At 59.2% G+C, this 23121-nt stretch overlaps 1 protein-coding gene and 1 pseudogene across 2 annotated transcripts; both read left to right on the plus strand.

The window, feature by feature from the left end:
- Window positions 1–2498: 2498 nt before the first annotated feature.
- FDXR (ferredoxin reductase) lies at window positions 2499–12294 on the plus strand. 2 transcript variants are annotated; one of them, XM_075111121.1, is made up of 12 exons: window positions 2499–2576; window positions 3225–3322; window positions 4414–4509; window positions 5764–5886; window positions 6451–6564; window positions 7084–7185; window positions 8526–8633; window positions 8857–8941; window positions 9592–9806; window positions 10136–10307; window positions 10774–10947; window positions 11675–12294. In XM_075111121.1, the coding sequence occupies exons 1-12, from the start codon at window positions 2531–2533 to the stop codon at window positions 11803–11805; spliced, it is 1464 nt and encodes a 487-aa protein (XP_074967222.1). In that variant the 5' UTR covers window positions 2499–2530; the 3' UTR covers window positions 11806–12294. The 2 variants fall into 2 exon arrangements, with proteins under 2 accessions (XP_074967222.1, XP_074967221.1); XM_075111120.1 differs by lacking the exon at window positions 2499–2576 and having other exon boundaries at window positions 3064–3322.
- A 4745-nt stretch (window positions 12295–17039) lies between these two features.
- LOC142065492 (uncharacterized) lies at window positions 17040–20444 on the plus strand (annotated as a pseudogene).
- The last annotated feature ends 2677 nt before the right edge of the window (window positions 20445–23121 follow it).

Below are 23121 nucleotides of genomic sequence, written 5' to 3' on the forward strand. Positions count from 1 at the left end.
GCCTAGGGGAAAGACCCTTGCCCCATGTGGGGTATCCATATTGGGGTGCCATCAGTGACCCCAGACTTGATTGCTGCTATTGCAAGAGCTTAGCAGGAGAATCGCCTCTCGGAGGCAGGCAGGTTTCCAGGGCTTGGGAGACTTTCCCTGCCTAGGGAGGGTGAACTCAGCGCACTGAGCTGCTGCCAGTGGGTGGGATGCTCACGTGGCTGGTTCCATCCCTCTGGGACGATGTGCCTGCCTTTCCCAGGGTGCTCTGCTGCCCCAGACCTGCAAGACTGATGACAAAGTCCAGCCCAGTGGCACGGTGGGGAGCTGGCAGCAGAAAAAGCAACCAGCCCAACTGGGACCAGTGCAGGGAGTCAGCGCTGGCTCCAGGCTTTGCTCTGAGCCTGGGGTTTCGCTCACTGATTTGTGCTGTGCCCTCCACAACTGGGATTTATAAGGCTCCACATTGCAAATGTGTCCTGAGGCCCGGGGATGCTCTGCTCTGGTACTGGGCCATGGCAGGGAGAGGGTTGCAGCAGGCAGCCCGTGGTGTTTGCTGTCCTGTGAGCATCACGTACCCTGTTCTCCTTCACCAAGTGTAGGGATGCCCTCAGACCCACTGGAGAAGGGTTCCCATGGGACAGGAGCTGGGATGGCCATGGTGTGTCCCAGTATAGCAGATCCAGACTCAGGTGTGGGGAAAACTGGGCCTGAATCTGAGCAGTGTGACGCCTTTGGCATCAGAAATAGGGAATTACTGATTTAGCCTGGGCTGGGGCCCAGGGGATGCTGATGTCCTGAGCTGGCGGCATTGCTGTGTCACCTCTAACTGGCCCCATGCAAGTTTATTGATCCAGGACATTGCGAAACATCCAAAGGGTAAATTCTCGCCCTTTGAGCATGGGTTACACTGTCTCTGTAAGTGGTGGGGTGGGGAAGCTGGGAGGGGGTGGCTGGACCAAATGGCCTGAGTGCTCCCAGGGGTCACACAGGGCTCGGGGCTGGCAAAGACCCTCCCCATAGCTGCCCTCCCACCCCTGTGATTAGTTTTTTTAATTGATTATCACAGCCAAGTTATGCTAAATGTGCCAAATTAATGGTGCGTCTGACTCCAGCGAGGTGGGGCGAGCACAAATTAGTGGTGCTTTCAGTTCAGACAGGGTAATCTCAGCCTCACGTGTCCCTGCTTGTGGGCACAAAATGCTCTTTCTCCTCCCATGTGACACAGAGGTCAGTCCCAAAATGTTTCTAAGCGTTGGTGGGAGCAACAGCCCTTTCAGAGCTGGATTTCATGGATATTGTTTAACACAGTGCCATCTAAAGGCAAGCATTCGCAGGTCCTTCAGCCAGCGGGAGATGACTTGTGATTTGGGAAATATGTGGATTGTTCCTTGTCAGAAGTGGCAGATTCAGCAGAGGTTAATGGGGAAAGGGGAGATTTCTGACCTGTGCTCAGAATCCCCCCCAAATTTCTGCCTCAAGCGATGCCCCAAATTTAAACCCAACTCTTTTTGTGGATGATATCAATGCTGATATTTGGAACTGAGCCTCCAGCATTGCCTCTCCAGGCAATAGGTTGGTAATCACTGCGCTGAGCTGAGGCTGGGGGCTTGGAGCAGAGGCACAGGCTTTAAAGCTGTTGGAAATCCTGGTCCTCGCCACAAACATGCTGAAGGAGCGGGTGCAGATGGAGGCATATGGCCAGCTGCCGTTCTCAGCATGCCTTTGCAGAAAGCCATGAACTAATTTTCAAGACCATGCGCGAAAGCTTGTGGGTTTTATGACCCTTATTAAAATCAGCTTCTAGCTGTAAAATCCTCTCAGTCTTAATTGCTTTTAAAAAGCCCTGTTAGTGCTTGCCTGCATGCTTTGGCATCTGTACAACCCTTAAACATCTCCTGGGCCCGCTGAGATGATTTCCCTGCCTGGAGTATTGCGCAGGGGCTGAAGCAAGATGGGATGATCCTGCACAGGAGGTGTGAGTAGCTGCATTTTAATGAGCCCAGTGATGGGGATTAAAGAGGAAATAAAGCAGGGACCGTCGTGGAAGCTGGGATGGGAGCTCTGGCAGCGGCATTTATCCGCTGCCTCTGGCAGTGATGTTTTATCCTTTACGGAGGGGACGGTGTGGGTTTCTCCTGGCGAGAGGCGGATGGCTGTGCAGGGGGGAGGATTAAAATCAGCCTGGGCTTCGGTTCCCCCGGGAGACCTCCGCAGTCAATCGCCCTTGGCAATAAAGGGGCGCCCGCAATGAGGAGCCGCGGAGATGGTGCTGATGCGGGGAGCCCCAGGGTACCGCGGAGGCCTCACCATAGAGAGCCGTAGCGCAGGAGGCCGCGAGGCGGCCCTTCCTTCCCTGCTTCTCTATGGTACCGCTCGTTTCCGGACAGGCGCGACGGCAATTGTATGCCGCCATTGGCTACCGGCTCGGGGGCGGGGCCAAGCGGCGCTGTAGGGGCGGGGTTATGCTAAGCGTGACGCTCTCCCGCCTCTCGATTGGTCGGCGGGGAGGAGGGGCGGGGCGGCGGCAGCGGCGGCCGGGATGGGACCGGGCGGCGCGTACTGGAGGGGCGGCGGCGTCCCGGGCGGTGAGGGGCGGGGCCTGGTGGCGTCACGGGGCAACCGGCGCCGGGGGGTGGGGGGGGCGCAGAACACGTGTGCGGGGTCCGGGGGGACCCGGGGCTACGGGCCCGAAGGGCTGCGGGGGAACCGGCACCGGGGGGACCCAACCGGGATTGAGGGAACCGGGGCTGCGGGCCCGAGAGGCTACGAGAACGGTACTCGGCAGGACCGTGCTGCAGCCCAGGGGGAGCGAGGGACGCGGGGCCGGGGGGAGAACCGTGCCCGGTGCTCTGGGGTGAGAGCGCTGGGGTCCCCGTGCCCCCCCGGGACCGGGCCCTTCCGGTGCGTGTCCTCGGTACGGTGCTTCCCGGTGCCCGGCTCCGGGGCAGCTGTGACAGCCCCTCTGGCACCCCCAGCCCGGCCCAGCCGTAAGCGCCAAGGCCGCTGCCCTTGACCTCGAGCTGCTTCCGCCTTAAATCTCCCCAGTGGGACGTGCCACTGGGCCCGGTACATAAACCCCAGCCTCCCTCCGCCGCCCGGCAGCGCCGGGATGGCCGGTGCGGCGGGACGAACCCCTCTGGACCGGTGCTGGGCTGGAGGGAAGGGCTATGGCCGGGGCTGGGAGTCGGCACCGCGTACGGCCTCACGTCTGCCTCTGCCCTTCGCATCTCCAGGTTTCAAGCGATGGCTGTCCTCGGCCGCCCCGGCTCCTCGCGTCTGCGTGGTGGGCAGCGGGCCCGCCGGGTTTTACACGGCTCAGCACGTCCTCAAGGTACTGGCGTGGGATTTGGCCACGGGTGAGGGCAGGGACCCACCGGCTGAGGGAGGTGTCTCCATCCTGCCTGGCTCTGAACGGGTCCGGGAGTGGTTTCTGTGGGCTCCCGGCCCTGCTCCAGCCACGTCTGGGTTGTTGGGGGGCTGCTTGGGGCAGCCCAGACCCCACAGAGTGCCTGAGGTGGGCACCGCCGTCCCTGCCCTGCTCCTGGGCCATCCAGACCAGACCCGGCCCTGGCCGCGTTGCTACGAGCTCAGCCCAAGTGATTTTTCTAGAATCGGAGATCTGCCTCGCTGGGACCCGTTGTCACTCGACGGGGGGGACATTAACCATGCGTTAAAGGGAACGCGGAGGACCCGCTCTCCTGCTTCCTCCTCCCCCAGCTGACCCGGGCGCGCGGGCGATCCTTTGCCGGGCACCTGGAAGCGCTAGTGCTTTGGGTGGTCACGTCCGTCGGGAAATGAGACCTGAGTGCAGGAGCGGGGCTGCTGGCACCGACCAGAGATGCAGCAGCTTAACCCTGTCATTAAACCGTGCTGTGTTGTCTCCAGTACGTGTTGGAAAATAGCTGTTGCTAAGCCTCAGGGACAAATTTCAGGGCTGCTTAATCTCTGGGAAGAGGCTGACTCAAAATACAAGATAACAAAAGCCTTGCAGCAAAACATCTATCTAAAGCTCTGACCCTGAGGTGACTCAGCTCAGGGGGATCTTAGGCCACGGGCTTCTCTGCTGGGGGCTGGCAGACGGGCTGGTGGGTCCACCCTTTGGTCAGCCCCCCGGGTACTGGAGAGCCACCAGGTCAGTGTGGAAGAGGGGCTCTGAGGTGGGTGGGGGGATGGAGCCTTCCATGAGATGTACTTAGTGATGGTTTGGGTCACGTTCTCTGCTACACCTTGCAATCTGAGCATCATCCTGTGCACGGAGGAGCCTGGAAGAGGCTGTTTCCGACTTTGGGATCTTGGTGCAACCCTCCCTCCTGCCCTGTGTTTCCCCCAGCAGCAGGCGAGCCGTTTGTGTCCCTCCTGAGCTGCTGGGCTCGCATGGGCTTTCTGTCCTTACCCCTTAACCGTGCCTTCCTTCTCCTGCAGCACCACGGCGGGGCCCGAGTGGACATCTACGAGAAGCTGCCTGTCCCCTTCGGGCTTGTCCGTTTTGGGGTGGCCCCAGACCACCCCGAAGTGAAGGTTAGTGCTGTCTCAGCCCCGGGCCCTTGCGGGTGAACGCGATGATGGTGGCGGGTGCGGGCCAGGCAGTTGCCGTCCTTCATGGTGCCTCAGGGCTCGATGAGGTGCGGAGCTGTCACACTGCAGAGGTCCAAATCTCCTCCTTGTCTGTGCTGAGACCCAGCAAGGCCACGGCCAGGTGATGTGGGCTGTCTGGCATTCGGGCTCTGGACAGTGGGTCAAAACTAGAGGCTTGTAACGGGGAGTGCTGCTCCTGGTGCTGGTCAGCCTGGCCTAGAGCAAGACCAAGGAGGACGCGTGGGTGACTTTGTAACAGGAAGCTTTATGCTGGCAGGATCTTGCCCGATCGCTGCAGTTGCTGTTTGCACACACAGATCTGCTGTTGGGGGTGACGGAGCTGGGCTGTAAGTGCCCACACGTGGGCAAGGAGAAGTTAAACCAAGGAGCTCTTTGAAATCTACCATTTTCGCTTGCCATGCAGTGGGCGTGAGCTGTACCCAGGGTATCTGCTGTGTCTGAGCTGGGGTGGAGGTGGTTGGAGTGATACGACAAGGGAGGTCCAGACACAGCAATATCTTGTGATGGTTTTCTCTAATCCCTGGAGAGCATCAGACCAAAATGACTGGATCCCTCTGAGCTGAGAGATGAGGAGTAGCCAAAATGGATGTGGGTTTGGGCAGCTTCCGCAGTGCGGTGGTATCCGTGCTGTTACCAGGCTGAGTTTGGCTGGAGCTGCAGGGGAAGAAGTGGTGGTTTTGCTGTGTAGCCCTCATTGCTCCAAAGAAAAGGCTTTGGGCACCATCCTGCCCTGCGACCTTTCTTGATGAAGCGGGTTTCAGGAAGGGTTGAGATGAGAGGCTGGCAGAGGGGGTCTGGCAGGCAGCACCCTCGATGGAAGGGGTCATTTGGTGGGACTCCCTTGCAAGCTTTGGGAAGGAGCTTTCTCCTACAGTGGGGTTTACTCAGAGGGGCCGAAGGTATTGAAAGGATCCTGCCCTCCCCAGGCGGGTGCAAAAGGTGAATTTTCCTTTCTAAAAAGGGTAGTGGAAAGAGTGCCAAGTCAAAGCTGTGCTTATCTCCCTGTGAATTATCTGTGGCTGTGGTTAGATAAGAGTCTCAAAATAACTGACTCAGAGAAGGGGAGAAGCATCTCAAGGCTGGGGAGGACGGGAACGGGGACCTCCTGTCGGCAGCAGACCTTGGCCTCAGCTGGGGCTTGGATGTAACTCCCCGGTGCTTGTTTGATCTCGGCAGAATGTGATCAATGCCTTCACGCAGACGGCGCGCTCGGAGCGCTGCGCCTACTACGGAAACGTCACCGTGGGCAGGGACGTCACGGTGGCAGAGCTGCGGCAGGCTTACCACGCCGTGGTGCTGGTGGGTACTGCGCCTCAGAGCCGGGGCTGCCTTCGCTCCCCAGAAGATGCAGGGGAGGTCTGCAGGGTTATTCCCCACTGGGATCTTGGGAGGAGGGTTTGGGTGAGGTGTTTCTGGGTGCCTTATTACCGCGGTAAACTCTCTCCAGCCTCGGGACAGCTCAGATGCTACAAGGCTTGTCTGAAGCCTTGCAGAGAGCGTGTGCTAGAGCGTGGCATCAAATGAAGGTTTCTGAAACGCCGCTGCAAGGAGCAGCCATTGAGGAGCCTCTTCCCTGTGATGGCCAATACCTGTTTCAGCCTGACATGGATTTGTCCCTCCTGTTCAGTACTTTCATGCTCTGCCTTGGCCCAAGAAGGTCAAGTATAGCTCTGGAGCCCAGGGGATGGGGTGGGCAAAGCCTCTGTGCTCAGGCTGTGATTAGCCCCTCCGTTGAGTATCCCAGCCCTTGGGGAGGGTTGGCAGCCGTGCAGGTCCCCAGCAGTAGCTGGAAGGGGAGATTTGTGTTTTGGTATCAAACCCTGCACATGGAGACATCTCTAACTGTGTCTGCTCCCTTCTCAGAGTTACGGTGCTGAAGATAACCGGGTCCTGGGGATCCCAGGGGAGAACCTCTCTGGCGTTTATTCGGCCCGAGCGTTCGTGGGCTGGTACAACGGGCTGCCCGAGAACCGGGATGTGAGTATAGCAGTGTGTTTCCCTGCCTTTCCTCCCCGTCCTGTACCCGGACGCCAGCATTCAGTTCCAGATTAAGTCCTGAAACGCCTGCAATTGGAAAAGATTAGCAGGCACCACGTTAAATCCTTCTTAGATGGTAGAAATGTGAACAATTTGCACATCAGTGAGAGCGGATTAGCTGGCTCTGTAGGTTGGCAGCACCTTTTGGCCGGGCCAGATGGGAAGCTGAGGGGGGTGATGCTCTGCTTTGGACTGAGGAGGTTTTTTTTGGCCTAAAACAGCTCTGGCTCCCACAGATGCCATCGCAGGAAGAGGGGGAGAGGGGTCAGCTGGGGTGCCCGGAGCAGCTGTGTTGCTGTGTCTGTTTGGGGAGGAGCTTGGTGTAGAGTTTCCCTGTCTGCATCACCTTTTTTGAGGAAAAGAGGGATGGAAGGGAATTTGGGTGGTGGGAGTGGGTCTGAGGGGGTGCACATCATAGAGGCTGGGTGGATTCACTCATGGCTGGGTCTTTCCCCACAGCTGAAGCCCGACCTGAGCTGCGAGACGGCGCTGATTCTGGGTCACGGGAATGTGGCGCTGGATATTGCCCGGATCCTCCTGTCCCCGCTGCCTCTCCTCAAGGTGAGGCACTGGGGTGCCCCGCACTGCAAAGGCAGCCTGGGGCCCAGATTCTCTCCTTGCTGGGTGGGTGCTGGTTCCCACCCATCTCAGCAAAACCTCAGACTCTCCTGCCTCTGGGCACTTTCACCAAGGAAGCCTGTTGCCCCTTGGGTTCACCCTGTGGGCGCACAGTCTGTAGGGTGTGATCCAAGGCTGAGGCTCTGCCTCGGGTAATGCTGCGGAGCTCTCTGGATTGCTCTGCTCGTACCTAAAAGGTTGGCAATTGAGCTTTATCCCTTCCTTTCCTGTGAGAAGCAAAGGAGGAGCTGCTCAGCCTTTTCCACCACCGAACTAGAAGCTTCTCCTGTTGGGAATTTTTTTTTCCTCCTCCACTGCTGTAGCTGAGGGCCACAGCCTGGTTCCTGCTGGTAGCTGGAACTGGGCATACTGGTGGCTGATCCAGGCTAGTGGACCTCTCCTCCTGCTGCCGCGTTTCCCTATAGCCAGCTGGGAGCTGGTGTGCACCAGCTGCTCTGTATAGCTGCTGCCCCAGACGTTGGCAGCAATGGATTTCCCTCCTGGTGAAATGCCACGAGGCTCACTACAGCTGTGAACAACTTCCTGTATTAATATCTAAATTAGATCACGAAAAACCCCTTGGAGACTGCCAACCAGTGGCTAAACCCAGCTGTGGGAGCAGTGCTGCGAAAGACATGGCACTGGAAATGAGTGCCAGAGCGTACAGACAGTTTCCTGTTAAGAATATTGGTCTGGAATGGTTTATCCTGGTTACCTGGTGTCCCCACCATTGTGTCTTCTCTGGAAAAGATGATCTTGCAATCTAGATACATGCACACAATTGAAACAGAGCATGGGGCTGCTGCAAGATGCCAACCACTGGTCGAGCCCTGGCAATGCTTGTGTTTGAGCTTGGAGCTGCCTGGGGCCAGCAGGCAGTGATTTGAGCTGTGGTTTGCAGTGGGTTTCGCCTGAATGCCTGTATATCCTGAGCTGGGAATTCACCCAACAGCATCTGCAGGCACCCCAAAATCAGTATCACTGGAAGGCTTTGCTCTGTTAGCACCAAGGTTAACCCATGTGGGTGGATCCCCCGAGGCAATCTCACAGGGTGCTGGCTCGTTACCTCTCGTGTGTTATGGCCTTGGAAAGTACATTCAGTGATGAGGGACCAGCTGTGCAAATAGCTCTGTGCAAAGGGAGACAACTTGTTTTCCATCTTTGCCCCGGCTCTCTGCATGCACAGCCTGCTCCTCTGCTGATTTTTCACCTTCAGAAGCTGTGCCTTCTCCCAGCTCCCTCCAGACCCACCCTCGTCCCACTGTCCTCTCTCTCTCTTGCAGAAGACAGACATCACTGCTGGCTCCCTGGCAGCTCTCGCCTGCAGCAAGGTGAAGCGCGTCTGGCTGGTTGGGAGGAGGGGACCTCTCCAAGTTGCTTTCACTATCAAGGTACGGCTGGGGGTGCTGGAGGGCAGCATGTTTCCCAGCATTGAGCCCCAGGCTGTCCATCCCTGGTGAGGAGAGGTGATCCAGGGATGGGTGGAGAACCTAGGCGTCTTCCTTCCTACACCCATTTACTGGGTCCTAGCCTGGACTGCTGGGGGAAGAGGGCATGGGGCTGTTGGACATCCTCTCTATGATGGAGGTAACATCTTCTGCCCGCAATTCCCAGGAACTGCGGGAGATGATAAACCTGCCTGGTGCCAGGCCTCTCCTGAACCCTGCTGACTTCACAGGCCTCGAAAATGCTATTAAAGGTGAGGGAACTGTGCCATGCTCCTCTGGACAGGGACTCACCTGGATAAGTGAGCATCCAGGAGTGGTCTGGAGACGCTCAGAATGTGCATCAGAGAAACTCTTTGTCCTGTGCTTAACGCACGGTGTGTGAAAGCTGGGTGGCCGTGATGTGGCTTCTCCTCAAGAGAGCTGGGAGGCCACAAAGTCAAGGGAACAGCCTGTTTCTGTTTGTGCAGCCACTTTGCTGCCTAGGAGTGATGCTTACTCCCTGAGTGATGAGGGCATGAGGTTCGGGAGGGCTGGGGGAATCTTGCAGGAGAGATCCCAAAGCTGTTGATTTAAGAGCTTCCCGCAGAGCTAAAAAGATAACACCGAGTTCAAGGGTGTCCAGACACTTGCTCTTCTCCACAGGCTGCTGCCTCTGAGCACCAGCAAGACAGCAAAATTGCAGGCTTTGATTTGTGTGTCCGATTGGCCTCAAGCCTCAGGAGTTCTCCTGGTCACTTTGACTTGTAGTTTGTCATCTCAAAGGCGCCGGGCTCCCATCAGCATGACAAACTCCAAATGCATTCACATACCACTGAAACGGCCTTGGTGGGACCTCGGCTCTGTGCCATGTCCCGAGTGGCTTTTGCTGAGGTTCCTGTCCTGAAGCTCTCTTTCTTGCTAGATGCCCCCAGGCCCAGGAAGCGACTGACCGAGCTGATGATCAAAACAGCCCTAGAGAAGCCTGGGGAGAAGACGATGGAGGTGCAGGCAGGGGCGGTGCAGCCAGCAGCCCCCCGGGAGTGGGGCCTGAAGTTCCAGCGCAACCCCGAGGAGGTGCTGCCCACTGCTGATGGGAGGCGGGCGAGGGGCGTCCGGATGGCCCTGACTCGCCTGGAGGTACAGGCTCGTGCTGGAGCTGGTATGGCTCTAGCAGGGCTATGGGGATGGAGCAGGACACTGCTGCATCCCTGCAGCCCTTGGGAATCTCTCCAAAGATAGCTTTGTGCTCCTGGCTGGTTGGAGTGGCCACTGGCAGGCTCTCGGGGAAGCCGGTAGCACCGACAAGAGCCTTTCCCCATCTAAAGGGAGCTCTCTCCGTGCTGCTACTGCTGCAGAAAGGCTTTTAGCAAATACCTGGGGATCAATGATGGCAGAGGGGACCAGAGGAGTCTGCTCTACGTCTGGTGACTGTCTGGTGGTCACCGGCCTCTTCCTCCCTCTCTCAGGGCTCGGGTGACTCTGCCAAAGCCGTCCCCACTGGAAACGTGGAGGAGCTGGAGTGTGGGCTGGTGCTCAGCAGCATTGGCTACCGGAGCCTGCCCCTGGACCCAGCGGTTCCCTTTGACACCCAGCGCGGGGTTATCCCCAACGCCTCGGGCAGAGTGGAGGGTGTCCCAGGTCTGTATCCACAGGGGGATGTGTGGGACATGTTTAGTGCAGCTGGTGGGGTGGGGGCTTTGGCAGGGGAAGCTCCATTCACTGAGGGCACTGATACAAGGCGGTCAGAGAGCGGAAACTGAGGAAATGAGCCGCCTCTGTCAGGCATTAAGACCTGGCCCATCCCCAGCCTGCATTAGGGGTGTCTGGTTTTGCAGCAAACAGCCCTGAAGGGGATGGTGGTTTTATTAGGCCTTGGAGTCCGCTGCTAAAGCGATACAGCCCACACGGCTGTTAGTGCCAGTCTGCAGGTACAGAAATTGCAGCGCCAGTGCCGTGGAAGGGCCGCATTCTGCCCCCACCGCAGGGGTGGATTCTTCCACTGCCTGCAACTTGATGTGACGCCCATGAGCAGGGCAAGGACTTGCAGCCAGGAGGGTCCACGGCCACGTGCTGGACTGAGCCTGGCTGCTCTGTGCCCATGCAGGTCTGTACTGCAGCGGGTGGGTGAAGAGGGGACCCACGGGCGTGATCATCACCACCATGAACGACAGCTTTGAAACTGCCCAGTCTGTGCTGGAGGATCTCCAGGTGGGCGTGCTGGACGTGTCTGCCTCCAGAGAAGGCTTTGGGGCCGTGGAGAGCATCCTGCGCAGCCGAGGTCAGTCGGGGGGCGGGGGGGGTTGGGGGTGAGGTGCTGTGGCAGCGAACGTGCAGGTATGATGCAGCCAAACTCCTCCTGGATCAGGGTATCCTGGGACAGCGAGTCCCACGAGCCACTTTTGGGAGCAGGGTCTGAACCGAGGAAACGTGTCACGCTGCTGTTCCGTTGCTCCAAAGCCCACGGAGAGCGGGACTTGAATTCCCTCAAACTCGTCGTCATTGCTAACGTTAACAACCACTTTTTGGGAAGGGCTGTTACAAGCAGCACAGACCTTGGGTAAAATGTCACTGTCAGCTGCTTAGACAGCGAGCTATTGCTCTTGAGTGGTTTTCCTAGCAAACCTTCCAGGCAAGTTGAGGAAAAGATTAAAATGCCCAGGAGAGTCATTTGCTGTGTTTGAAGGCATTCAATTAAAGTGTGTGTGTTTTGCCTCTTAACTGTCTGAGGTTTAACAGTGAATTGGAAGTGGTTTGTCCCCTAAGGTGGTGCCGTGCTCGCTGTTGTTGCGGCTTGCAAAGGTCTGACTGATCCGAGTCGACTGGAACCTGCCGTCCCCCTCCTCCTGGTGCTAGAAATTATTATTCCTTTGTGAGGCTGAAGTCTGACACCGTGTCGGAAAAGGGCAGGGTTTGCTGGCACATCAGGTCCCTGCTAACGGGGAGGTGAGGCTGAACTTGCTTGTACTCCGTTAACTTCTCCTTCCCGTCTCTCGCCGTCACCCCAGGAGTCCGTCCTGTTTCCTTCTTGGACTGGGAGAAGATAGATGCTGCTGAAGTGGCAAGAGGCAAAGCTGCTGGCAAACCCAGAGAGAAGATAGTGGATCCTCAGGAGATGCTGCAGTTGATCGGTCACTAAAGCAGCAGCGATGGGAATGTGGCACTGGTCCAGCCGGTGCTGTCCTGGGCCAGCACCAGTGGGGTACAGGCAGGGCCTGGGAGCACAGGGCTTGTGCCTGCGGCTAGTGGCCACTCTGGGAGGTGTGCGACACTTGAGCCTTTCTAGTAATGATGAGCTCTGCATTCCTGAAGTGAGTGTTTCAAAGCATCCGAGGCTGCTGGCTGGGCCTGCCTCTCTGCAGCCGGCTGCTGCCTCTGGGGTGATCCTTGTCATTCGGTCCTTCGAGCATTAACAGACTGCCCGGCGCAGGTGAGGGGAGATGCGCACCTGGCAGGGGTGGCCGGGCACTTTCCCCATGGCAAGTAGCATGGAGAAACTTCCTTGCATCTCGCTGCCTCCCCTTCAAGCCTCAAGCCAAATGGCTTCATTGCCTTGTCATTCATGCCTGAGCAGGCTTCTTTTAATAATTATTATTTTTAAATAAACCCTTCCAGGAAAGCCAAATTAGACCTGCCCGCTTGAGTCTGGCTTCTTTGTCTGTGACTGCCTTAATCTCGGAGCGGCCAGCCGAGCGCTGCGTCTCCTGTGACGTATCCCAAGGCAAGGCAGCTCCTCTCGCGCAGGGAGGGACCGTTTGCTCTCCGCTCGTCTGGTGGTTCAGAGCTCACAACAAGGGCATTCATTTGCTTTCTGCCTCCCACGGTTAAGCCCCGGCAGAGCCTGGGTCCTAGCTTGTGGGGTGCATTGGGATAGCAAGCATGTAACTGCCTTGTTCTGGATCATGAGGGATCCTGCGTTCCTTGGTACCTGCCAGCGCTGACTGGTGCAAGCAATGCCTTGAGCCCTTTCACTTCATTCACTAGTGGGGGTTGTTTTTGGCCTATGTGTTTTGAAGCTTATTAAATGCTTCTCTTAGCCCAAATTGGCTACGGTGACGGTGTCAGGTTTTAAGCCAGATTACAAGCCGTGAGCCGTAATCTCCTCTTTATCCGTGGCGCAGGGGCCACGTCAGCGCTGCCCCCTCCCCTGGCCGTCGTGCCACCCACGCTGTCCCGGACCCACCGCGCTCCCCGCGGGAGCCCCGCAGGACTGCAGCCGCTCCTCTCTGACCTGCGTGAACGGTGGCGATGGCAGTTGGTGGCTGTGGCTTAAACAAATTAGGCTCTGTGATGGAGGCAGAGGGTAAATTGAGCCAGGGCAGCCCATGGGGGTTTGTCTCAGCTCAACCTCCATCTCTGCCGAGCCCTCTCCCATGGTAGAGGGCTTCCCCACCGGGCACTGTACTCCCACCTCATCTCTGGTCCAACCTTAGGGAAGGAAGATGTGTGGCTTCTCTCCTCTTTTCTTCCCCCCCACCCCCCCTTCTATTTAAATCTCATTTGCAAGCTCATTAAGAAACTCAGGAAATGTGATACTGGGAACTCGTACGCAAACGAGCAATAAAGCTTTTGTCGAACAGCTGCTCGTGTGATGTGGGTCTCGTTACGTCTCGCGGCTGATGCAGTCCTAATGCTGAACTCCTGAGCGGGAGATTACATCAGCTCTGGGTTTGGAGGCGAATAAGCGCTTTGGAAAGGGGGGTGTGGAGGCGAGGGGGTTGTGCTCAGGGCGGGGAGCAGCCGTTTCGGTAGATAGCCCAGACAGAAATGTGACGGTGAAGGGGTTGTTGTGGCTGCATCTAATCTGCAGGTATCAGGAAGAGGTGAGCTGGCTCTTCCCTAGGGTTTTCTTCCACATTGCTTTGAACGTTGATGTCAGGGTGCTTTTGTGGCCATGAGTTGGGCCGCCGTGCTTGGGCTGAGCATGGCAGAGGGCTGTTCCCAAACTGGTGATGCTTCAGGGTAGTTTTTGGGCTGTGAGAGCAGATTAAGGGAAGCATCTGTCTTTGCTGAGCCCAGCGTCTTTACTCAACCCAGAACTTGACCGAGGCCCTGGGGTTCATGCCGGGCTGTGGAAAAGCCATGGGATGATCAAGGGTAATGAAGGGCAGGGATGGAGGACTGAACCTCATGGGCAGAGGAAGGATCGTTACCCTAATGTACCTCCAGCTCCCCCTTCCTCTGCTGCCTGCGTCCCCGAGCCCCAGCTGGGTGTCCTGCTGCCTCCCCATCGCTGTCTGTGCTCTCCATCCTGGGGATGCATCCAGCTTCCCCGGGAAGGTCCTTATCCCCGGTCGCTGTGTCGTTAGGTGGCGCTGGGAGGCCGGTAACGGGGAGCAGAGAGGGGATGGAGGGGTGACCCGGGGCTGGGGGCGGGAGGTGGTGACCCGGCTCTCTGGCTGCCTGCAAAGCCCCAGCTGCCTGCCTGGGCTCTGAGCAGGGTGGGGGGCTATTGCAGGCTCCTGTCACATTTGACTGCTGCTTTTAGGCACTGTTAACCTTGTGAGCGTTTAATCCAGGTCTGTCCCCACCACGGTGGTCCGGGGGGCAGGGGGGCAACCTCGCTGGGCAGGCACCCCCTCGCCCTCCTCTCTCCCGAGCAGCCGAGGAGCAGCTCCACAGTCATTTTGCGCAGCGGGTACGGAGCCGGGAGGGCGACACGGTGAGTGACACCCGTCTGCTGCTGGAAGGAGGCCTGAAAAGCTGAAGTCGTCGCTGCCAGCTCTTAATGTGGACTTCCCTGCTCCGATGAGTTATGGCTCAGCTTGGCTTTAATGAGGCTGCACAAAGCTGGTGGACATCAGCATCTGGTGAGGGGCGGCCTCGAGGCCGGCTGGGCAAGGCTGCGCGGTTCCCTTCCCGCAGCTCCTCACACCGCACTTCCCTTGGTGTCCTGCGCGCTGCTCTGGAAGGCAGCCAGGCTGGGTACGGAGCAGAGAGAGCCCATCACGGTGTGCGGTGCTTGCACAGTAAGTGCTGTTCAATTGGGTCTTTGCAGCTTCCCACTGCTGCCCTGCCTCAGTTTCCCCGCGCCGCAGCGCTGTGCAAGTAGCTCCGCTCTGCCTGGGGCTCCTGCCTTCTGTGGGCTACCGGGCAGCCTGGGGTAATCCAGGGAAGAAACAGGTCTGAGACACCCCAGAAGCTCCTGTTGATGCTGCGTTTTGCAATCACACCCGGGAGACAAATGCAGAGGCTCTCGCTGGCTTTGCTAATAGGCTGCTTGCTGAACTTGGCCTTTGCAAATGAGCATTTAGAGCCTGTGAAGCGGGAGGTTACCTGTGCTCTGGAATAAGGGAAAACCAGCTTGAGTCAGGCCTCTGGCCCGGCAGCGGAGAGCTGTGCTGCCGTGTAAAAACCAGCTCACACAATCAGAAAATGGTTGAAAAAGCTTTTCAGCAGCATGGCTAATATATAATTTTCAAGCCCCATCCCTGGAGTTCGCACGGCCGCAGAGGCGGTGTCCGGCTTTACCCCATCCCCGGCCCCTCGCTGCATGAATCACCGAATTGCAGCATCCGCCGCCGGGAGCCTGGGCGAGTCCGTCTGCGCCGGGGCTTCGCTGGGAACAGATGGCTCCGGAGAGTGCTGACTTCAGCGCTTTGGCTGAGCACAAGCATCGGCCCCTGCGTGCACCCTCCCCTCGCCGCTTGCTCTCCCGGGTGCATCCTCCCATACCTCATGTGCTCTTCTCTCCAGAGCCAGCCCCAGCCCCGGGCAGGGACGGCCAACAGGTTGGGGTTGGGGTACCAACTTCAGGGGTCACTGGAGCGGGTCGCCAGCCCCACTGTGCCCACAGAACCACTCCCCTCCTGGCACAGCATCACCCCTTCTGCAAAAGGACCCCAAGCACATCCTTGGCTCCAGACCCACCAGAGGCTTCATGGTTTCCACTCCTGACCTTAAAGACCCAAACTTCCCAGGGCTCTGCACTCCTGAAAATATTGCCCGTAGCCGGCGGGCTGCGCTGGGACAGGCAGCAGTGCCACCAGGACCCTGCAGTGGCTGCAGGGGGTTCCCCCCATGCTGAGTGAGTTGCTCTGGAAATCAGGGCTGTGTGAGCCCATTTCCTGAGGCTGGAGGGGAGCAGAGGTGAAGGAGATGTAAACTCCCAGCAGCTGCTTTGAGGAGCTATTTAGGGACACGACAGCGGCAAATAAAGTTGTTGGAGGGCGAGGGCTGGATACGCCCCAGAAAGAAGCGATTTCCTCCCTTCCCGGGAAATTTCCATTTCCAACCCGTTGGTTTTGGCTGTCTCATCCCCAACCTCCAGGGCAGCCCTGCAGGCACACAGCACCCCAGGAGAGGGAATTATCCCTGCAGGGGTGAAACCATCCCTATTTATTTTAGCTCCCTTAATTACCGTGAGGGTAGGACGCAGTGGCAGCAGAGTGGAGCTGTGCTGGATCCATGCCACGCATGCACCATGTACAGCACCATCCCCATGGCCTCTCTCCCACCTTTCTCCTTGCTCTGCTTTCTGCCTCGATTGCTTTTGTGGCTGCTGAGAGTCATACCGGCCAGCTCTGTGTGGTTATTTAAGCAGTGAAGCCCTGAATCCCTTTGTGGGATGGAGAAGATGGGATGTGGGGATGGTGCCTGGTGGGGGTGGTCCCAGGAGCCTCTGTGGGAAGGCAGCACAGGAGAAAGGCTATCTTCACCCATGTTTGCTTCTTAATTGAGACCCAGAAGGACAGGGTGAGGTGGGTGTCCAGGTGTAGGAGCGGCTGGGTTCAGCCCTTCTTAATTTTTGGCCAGACTTCTGGGGAAGGGGGGGGTTGGCAGCCGACAAGCAGGTCTGGGATGGGTGCAGGTCCGGGCTGGGTGCAGGTCTGGGGTTAAATCGATGGCCTGTGTCACAAGTGTCACCTGCAAGACTCAGCTCTGGACCTGTGGGCATGGTGCTGTGTTTGTCCTGTCTAGTGTTGGATGCTGTTCGTGGGGTGCAGTCGCCCATAGGGACAGCCCAAGAGGGCTGTCACCCAGCTGCCACCCTGCCTTTCCAGGGCCAGCTCTGGCTTTGTGCTGGTAGTGCACAGACTTGGGTCCTCTCCTATCTAAAGGCCTCGTCTAGGAAGCACTCATGTTAAAAACCTTTGGCTGAGTTTCTCCTACAAATAGGAGGCTGATGGCAGGGGCTTCCCTGCAGAACTGGAGGTATTAGACACGGCTTGAGCTGTGCGATGCTGCCTTGGCTGTGGGTGCACCGCGGGGATGGATGTTGTAGGTAGGGGCCTGGTGCGGGTTTATGCTGGAAGGTGATGGGCTCCCATTGACTCTGCAGGGCTGGGGGGACTGGAATGGAGTGGGCTGGCGCAGGATGGGCTGTGCGGGGCTTTACCCCAGCTTGGGATGCAAGAGGTCAGCAGGGTTGCGATGGGATGTGAGGAGGCTACGTGGCGCACAAGGTGCTTCTCTGACACCGGCGTTGGCCTGGATGGGTGAGCACAAAGCTGGACTAACATTGGGCTCCTGCCATGTCTCCCGCATCCCCCTTGCTCCCCTGGCCCGGCCACCGGCCGGCCCTTCCCTGCAGGAAGTGGCTGTGCTCCAGGAGCTGTTGGAGTGTGGCGCCTTGCATTTATCAACCTGCTTTCAGAGCCTCCTGCGAGAAAAGATGCTGGGGAAAGGTAACAAAGCGATGGAGAAGCTGGCTGAGCTCCCTCTTGTCAGGGCTGTGCTGCGGGTGAGGGACCCGCTGGGATGCCGAGGGCCGGGCCAGGGGAGCACCCCAGCTGTGTGAAGGAGGAGGATGAAGGAGGGAGGAGGCAGCTTTGTGCCTGTGTTATCCCCACCCAGCCCAGAAAGCTGGGCAAAGAGGGCAGAGCATTCCCGGAGAGTGTGGCACTGAGGGGCTGGGGAAGTCAGAGGTTTCCAACCAGGAGGAAAAGTCCCACTGCACCTCCCGGGGGGTTGGGCGTCATCTTGGGGTGCAGTTGGTGCCTCTGGTTCAACCTGGACCTTTGTATATATTAGGGCACTTTTTTTTTTTTAATGTAAAAAAGGCTTTTGTTATTTAAAGGCACAAATAAGCTATTTCGGTGTTTGCAGAACAGCTCCCATAAGCTGCATCATGGCCCAGACCCAGCACTGGGTTCGATTCAGGGATGTGCTGCATTTTCCCCTAGAAAAACGTTGTGGTCTTTTTTTCTTTTTTAAGACACTGAAGGACTTTGCTGGGAAAAACTGAGAAACTGGAGGGCTTTAGCTCCTCTCAGCTCAAGGGGGTGGTCTGGCTCTTCCTTTAGCTGGGTTTGACTCCCAGCGCAGAGGAGGTGTGGCTGCGGGGGGACCAGTGCATGTGTCACCACCAGTGCTCGCCCTCCGCTGCTTGTCCCCACTGCAGACGCCCTCCAGCTGTGCCCAGCTGTGCACCAGACCTGGGTCTGTCCATCTGTCCCACGTGTGGGGTTTGGGCTGTGATGGGGGTGGGGAATGCCCCATGGGATGGAGACACTGGAGGGTCACGGGTGAGATGGGAGAGCCGTTTGCTGCAGGGGGCTGTGCTGTTGCCCCCCTCACCCTGCCCAGATGCAGGCAGCTCTGCTGGGGAGCATCACTGGGGCTGAAATAGGTGTGAGCTGAGACCCTCTGAGGGACCCAGCCTGGGGAGCAGCCGGTCCCAGGAGGGGCGAATGAGGCCCCTGAGCTGCTGGGGGGGCACTAAGGGCATGGGATCAGCACAGAGGTTCTGTGCCAGTCCCAAGGGACCAGGTCCCTGGAAAGCTAGTGCCCCAGGCCCAATCACACCACAACCATGAAGGCAGCAGAAGGGGTTAAATGCAGCTGCTGTTGCTTTAACGGGTTTTCAGTGTTAAAGCCACCCTTTTGTTGTGGCTGTCCTGGGAAAAGGATTTGAGGCAGGAGAACCTGTTGCTAACACTTAAATCTCCCCTCCTTGGGCAAGAGAGAGGCAGCGCTGCCAGAATCAGGCAGTGGTGGGCAGCCGGGGCTGCCCGAGGCTGGGGGAGTAGGATGTGGCCAGCAGGTAGCCAAGAGAGGGGGCAGAGGTCCCAGTCCCCCATCGCCCCAAGCCCCTGCACAGCAGCAGCCTCGGAGATTCAGCCAAGCTCTCCACCACAGAGAGAAAGAGCGGGAGCTGCTTTTACAGCGGCTAAAATGAAGCCCAGGAGGAAAATAAATTTTCCCTTTCCTCCATTTTTGGCATCTCTTGCAACCCCGAGGTGCCCCGAGGGTACCCACAGCCCCGGACAACGGGTGGCCCGGCTGCATCGGTGACAGGGACGGCACAGGGAGGTCCTGCGTCAGGCAGCTCATGGATGACCTCAGGCAGCAGATATTTTGGCAGGTTAAAACCTCTCTGGTAACGGCCTTTCCAGGCCCCAGCAGCCACAAGGATGCTGTTGCAGGTGGCCGCGGTGCCAGGTCGGGTAGCAGCCACGCGACAGCCCAGCTTTTGGGTGGCCGTGTCCCCGAGCCAGGGAACCTGCACCTGGGGAAGGCAGGAGGGCAGCGCCTGGGCACGGGCACTGTTGGCACCCTGCACCGGCGGAGGCGGGCGGATGCTCTAGGGGTGATGCTCGGTGTTTTGGTGGCTCTGAGCCAGGGCATGGGGAGGGTTTGGAGCAGCTGCCCTCCCCCACCCGGCAGGGCCTGAATTGGGCTCTAGCCCCTGCCAGGCCCTGCTGGGAGCCCTGCTCCCTCTGCCCGCAGCTTGGCTGCTGCAGAGCACCGGCTGGTTTTGGGGTTGTGGGGCAGGCTGGGCACCCAGATGGGGGCAGGGGGACCCCAGCAGGGCCTCTGTCCATCTCCCCCTTTGTTTCTGGATCTCCCTCCTCTCTCCCCCAGTCTGGCTTGCTCTAAACCAGTGCTGTGGGATCAGCTGATGCTTTAATACTGGCCCTGGCGACAGCTGGAGGATGCTGCTGCCTGCGGGGGCTTTGCTCTGTGTCACCCACCCCCTCCTTGTGACTGATGGGGACCCTGGGGCTGCCCTGCGCCGGCTGGGGGGGCACCATAGGGGGGCAGCTGGCCAGTCCCCACCAGTTCAGGCTGGAAGATACCTGGGGAGGTGGGTGGGGATCGGTTCAACTCAACCGTTTGCACCCCTCCAGCTCCTCCTGGGGCTGTAGGGCAAGCAGTGACCGGGGGGGCGCTGGGGTGGGTGGGTTGTAAGGGCTGTGCCATTTTGCGGTGGGTTTTCCCTCCTGGGGAAGGAGGAAGGGGATGAAAGATTGGGGCACTTGCTCCCTGCCCTCCCCAGCGCCGGGGCCGGCCCTGGGTGCAAGGGGAGGCGGGCAGCTTCCAGCAGGGGAGGGCTGCCCGCCTCCACCCCCCCTTCCCCGGGGCTGGCGGCCAGCCCCGAAGTTGCGGCGAGGCGGGAGGACACACGTCCTGTCCTTCCACCGCCCCCGTGCCTCCCCTCCGTGCATCCAGCCCCGCAGCCCTCCCCAGCCCCGCCGGCTCTCCCGGGCAGCCCCTCCGGTCCCGGTGCGGGGAAGGGGCGGGGGGGGAGATGGCTGCCGGGGCCCGGCGGCCGCCGAGACACCTGCTGCCACCGGGCCCCCCCCCGTGCACACCCGCTCCGCTCCCTCCTTCCTCCGCTCCCGTCCCTGCCTCCAGCCGCCGCTGCAGAGCCGCCGCCGCCGCCTCCAAGGACGAGCCGGGACCGACGGCGGCCGCCGGACCCCCCCGCCAGCCGCGGCGGGGACCGATCCTGCCCCTGGGGGCTGCCCCGGAGGAGGAGAAGGGGGCTGGGAAGAGCCGAACCCCCCGGGGGTCCCCGGGGCATGTAGGCACCGAGGAGCGGCGGTCCCGTAAGTACCGGGCGGGCTGGGGTCAGCCGGACCCCCGACGGGCTCTGCCGCCGCCCCGCCACCGCCACCAGTAACTTTTAGGGGCGGTGTGGGGGGAATTTTTGGGGGCTGGAGGGTTGTCCTGGTCATTTCCCTCTGCCCCAGCATCCCCCGCATCCCCATCCCCGAGAGCTCCTGCTCCCCGTCCCGGGCAGGGGATGGGAATAAGCCCTAATTCTGGGCGCTGTGCTAGGGGGGTTTTGGGGTGGTAGGAGGCAGGAAAAAGAGAGGGGACCTCCCTGGGTGCCACCAGCCCTGTGTCCGTGTCCGCCCCCCCCCGCCACCTTGCGTAACCCAGTGGCAGGCAGGACACTTGGCGTTTATTTTTGGTTAATCCATATTCGACCTTTTTAAGCTGCGTTTCAGTGCGTGCGTGTGCGGGGCCCTTGCCGTCGCCCTGCCTCGCAGCCCCTGGCCCGCAACTGTTGCTGTCGAAGGTGCGGGCGAGGAAGAGGAGGGTGATGCTGGGTAGCGGCAGATGAAGGTTGAAAGGAGACCGCGGCTTGCCAGGGGCTACCAGCGCTTCTGCCTCCCAAGTCGTCCCCCCTGCATGGGGACAGGGATGGCGACAAGTTGGCTTTGGGGAGGTTTTGCTACCTTCCCTCCTTTTGGGGGGAGGGGGGCTCCGTCGAGGTCTCCTTGCTCCACAGGGGTGTCCCCCATCCAGGCAATGACAAGCCCTGGCACAACCCGGTGCCCTCCCCGGTGCCCCCCATCCTCTCCGTGCAGCTCCCGCTGGGTTCGGGTTTGCTCTGTCCTTTCTGTCCATTGGCATCTGTTCCCCCTCCCCTGGCGCAGGCTGCGCCTTCCCTGTGGTTTCAGGCTTGGAGGCTTTTTTGAGGGATAAGGTTTCTCTTTCTCCAGAGATATTTTGTATTTTATTTTTCCCTTTCCTGAGGTCAAAATAGCTGCATGAGCTCTCCCCTCTCAGAGCAGGGGTGGGAGGGATGCAGGGAGGGCAAAAAGGAGGTTTAAAATTAGGAGCAAACTTTCCCTGTTGCATTAAAATGACATTTCAGGGGGTGGTGGGAGCTAAGGGCTCGATCAGTGCCTTTAGCGGGAGGTTTCTGCATGTGTTTGGTGTATCACGTAAAGCTGTACCTAGGAAAGGGGTTAACCTGCTCAAAACCACCCCAAAGCAACAAAAAACAGGTGCTAAAGCCACTGAGCAGCTCCGTGGGTGTCCTCTGGTCCCCAGGGAGCCTGCTGGGAGGTGGCATTGCCGTGCCCGGGCTCCCGGCAGGGGCCACCTTCCTCCTGCTCCAGCCCGGCCGCTGGCCCTTCACCTGGCTGGAAAAACCTCCCTTTTGGGAAGGCATTTTCCCAAAGGAGCAATTCCGCAGTGCTTGCTACAAGAGGTTGAAACATGGATTTTTTTAATTTTTTTTTAAGAGTCCGCGGGGTCCTTTGCTGTGTTGTGCCAAGCCCAAGAGCAGCCCCGGCTCTGGCAGTAGCACAGGGGTGGGCTCGGTTCCTCCTCTGCCTCCACCAGTTTCCTGCAATTTGCATTCCCTACCCTCGTCCCCCTCAAAAAACCCCATTTTCCTGCACCCCTCTAGCTTGCCCCTTGGAAAAACCAGGCACGGAGTTGGCTGGGCTGGAGGAGCTGGCTATTCTTGGCATCCCAAATTCGGCCATTTTGGAGCAGCGCTGGCTCCGACCCACACATGGAGCCTGTGCCAGCCGTGGGCTCGCCAGCTCTAAACCCCTCCATCTTCCACAGCCACCAAGGGCTGCGGCGAGAGGCTTGGCTCCGGCCGGCGGGAAGGATGGGAATTCATTCCCCTGGTTGTCTCAGCAATGGCCGAACGATGTGATGTCCCCATGCCCACCTCCCCTCTGCCACTGCCGTCGTGCTCCGGCTGCAAGGGACGGGGATGTTTTCCACCTGCAGCTCGGTCCGGTGGGAAACCAGTTTGCTCAAACCTGCCCCCAGTTGCGGAGCAGCCCCTTCGGCAGCAGTGCTTGGCATCACGGGAGGGGTTTGCTCACCTGTGCTTGGGTTTATTGGTGCTGGAAGAGGCTCCTAGGCACAGGGAAGAACTGGGTTGGGGAAGAGCTGGGCTGGGGAAGAGGAGGATAAGGGCCTGGGATAGGTGAGGTGCCAGGGCTGGCATGAGCAAACCCAATCAGTCACCGTGAGGGCCCAGAGTATATTTAAACGTCCTTGAGGAGGGCTCAGATGGGCAGAGCTGCTGGGAGAGCGGCTCTGTTTGTTTTGGGTGGCGTGTTGCTCCCCTTCCTCTCTGCTCGGGTAGCTGATGCCGGATTCCCGATGAATTATTTATCACGGGACTAAAAATACTCGGGAATTCACAGCGAGGAGCGGGCGGTGCAGGCCGCCCCGCCGCTGGGCTGGCCGTGCCGGAGCATGGGACGCTGCCAGCGTGGCATGACTCACCCGCCGCCCTCTCCGGCCAAGGGGCCCTGGCTGCGGCCATCGGTGTGGCGTCGTGGCCCCTGCAGCTTGGCCAGCTGCGATGTGGGGCGCTGCAGGGGATGCAGCCAGGCAGGGCGAACCCCCCTGGGTGATGGTGGGTGCTGGGGGTGGATGATCCCCTGCCAAAACCCACCTGGCCGAGAGAGATGCTGCCAGGGGAGCATCAGCGCCCGGCTGGGTGCCCAAGCCCTCCTGGTGCCTG

This window comes from Phalacrocorax aristotelis, chromosome 16 (genome assembly GCF_949628215.1).
Source record: "Phalacrocorax aristotelis chromosome 16, bGulAri2.1, whole genome shotgun sequence".
Lineage (NCBI taxonomy): Eukaryota > Metazoa > Chordata > Aves > Suliformes > Phalacrocoracidae > Phalacrocorax > Phalacrocorax aristotelis.

Excerpts from the sequence above, each read along its gene's own strand:
- FDXR (XM_075111120.1), top strand. The coding sequence starts at position 3,101 with ATGGCCGGTGCGGCGGGACGAACCCCTCTGGACCGGTGCTGGGCTGGA. Across the intron at positions 7,186-8,525 it reads CCCCGCTGCCTCTCCTCAAG|AAGACAGACATCACTGCTGG; the intron begins GTGAGGCACTGG and ends TCTCTCTTGCAG. Across the intron at positions 8,942-9,591 it reads CCTCGAAAATGCTATTAAAG|ATGCCCCCAGGCCCAGGAAG; the intron begins GTGAGGGAACTG and ends CTTTCTTGCTAG.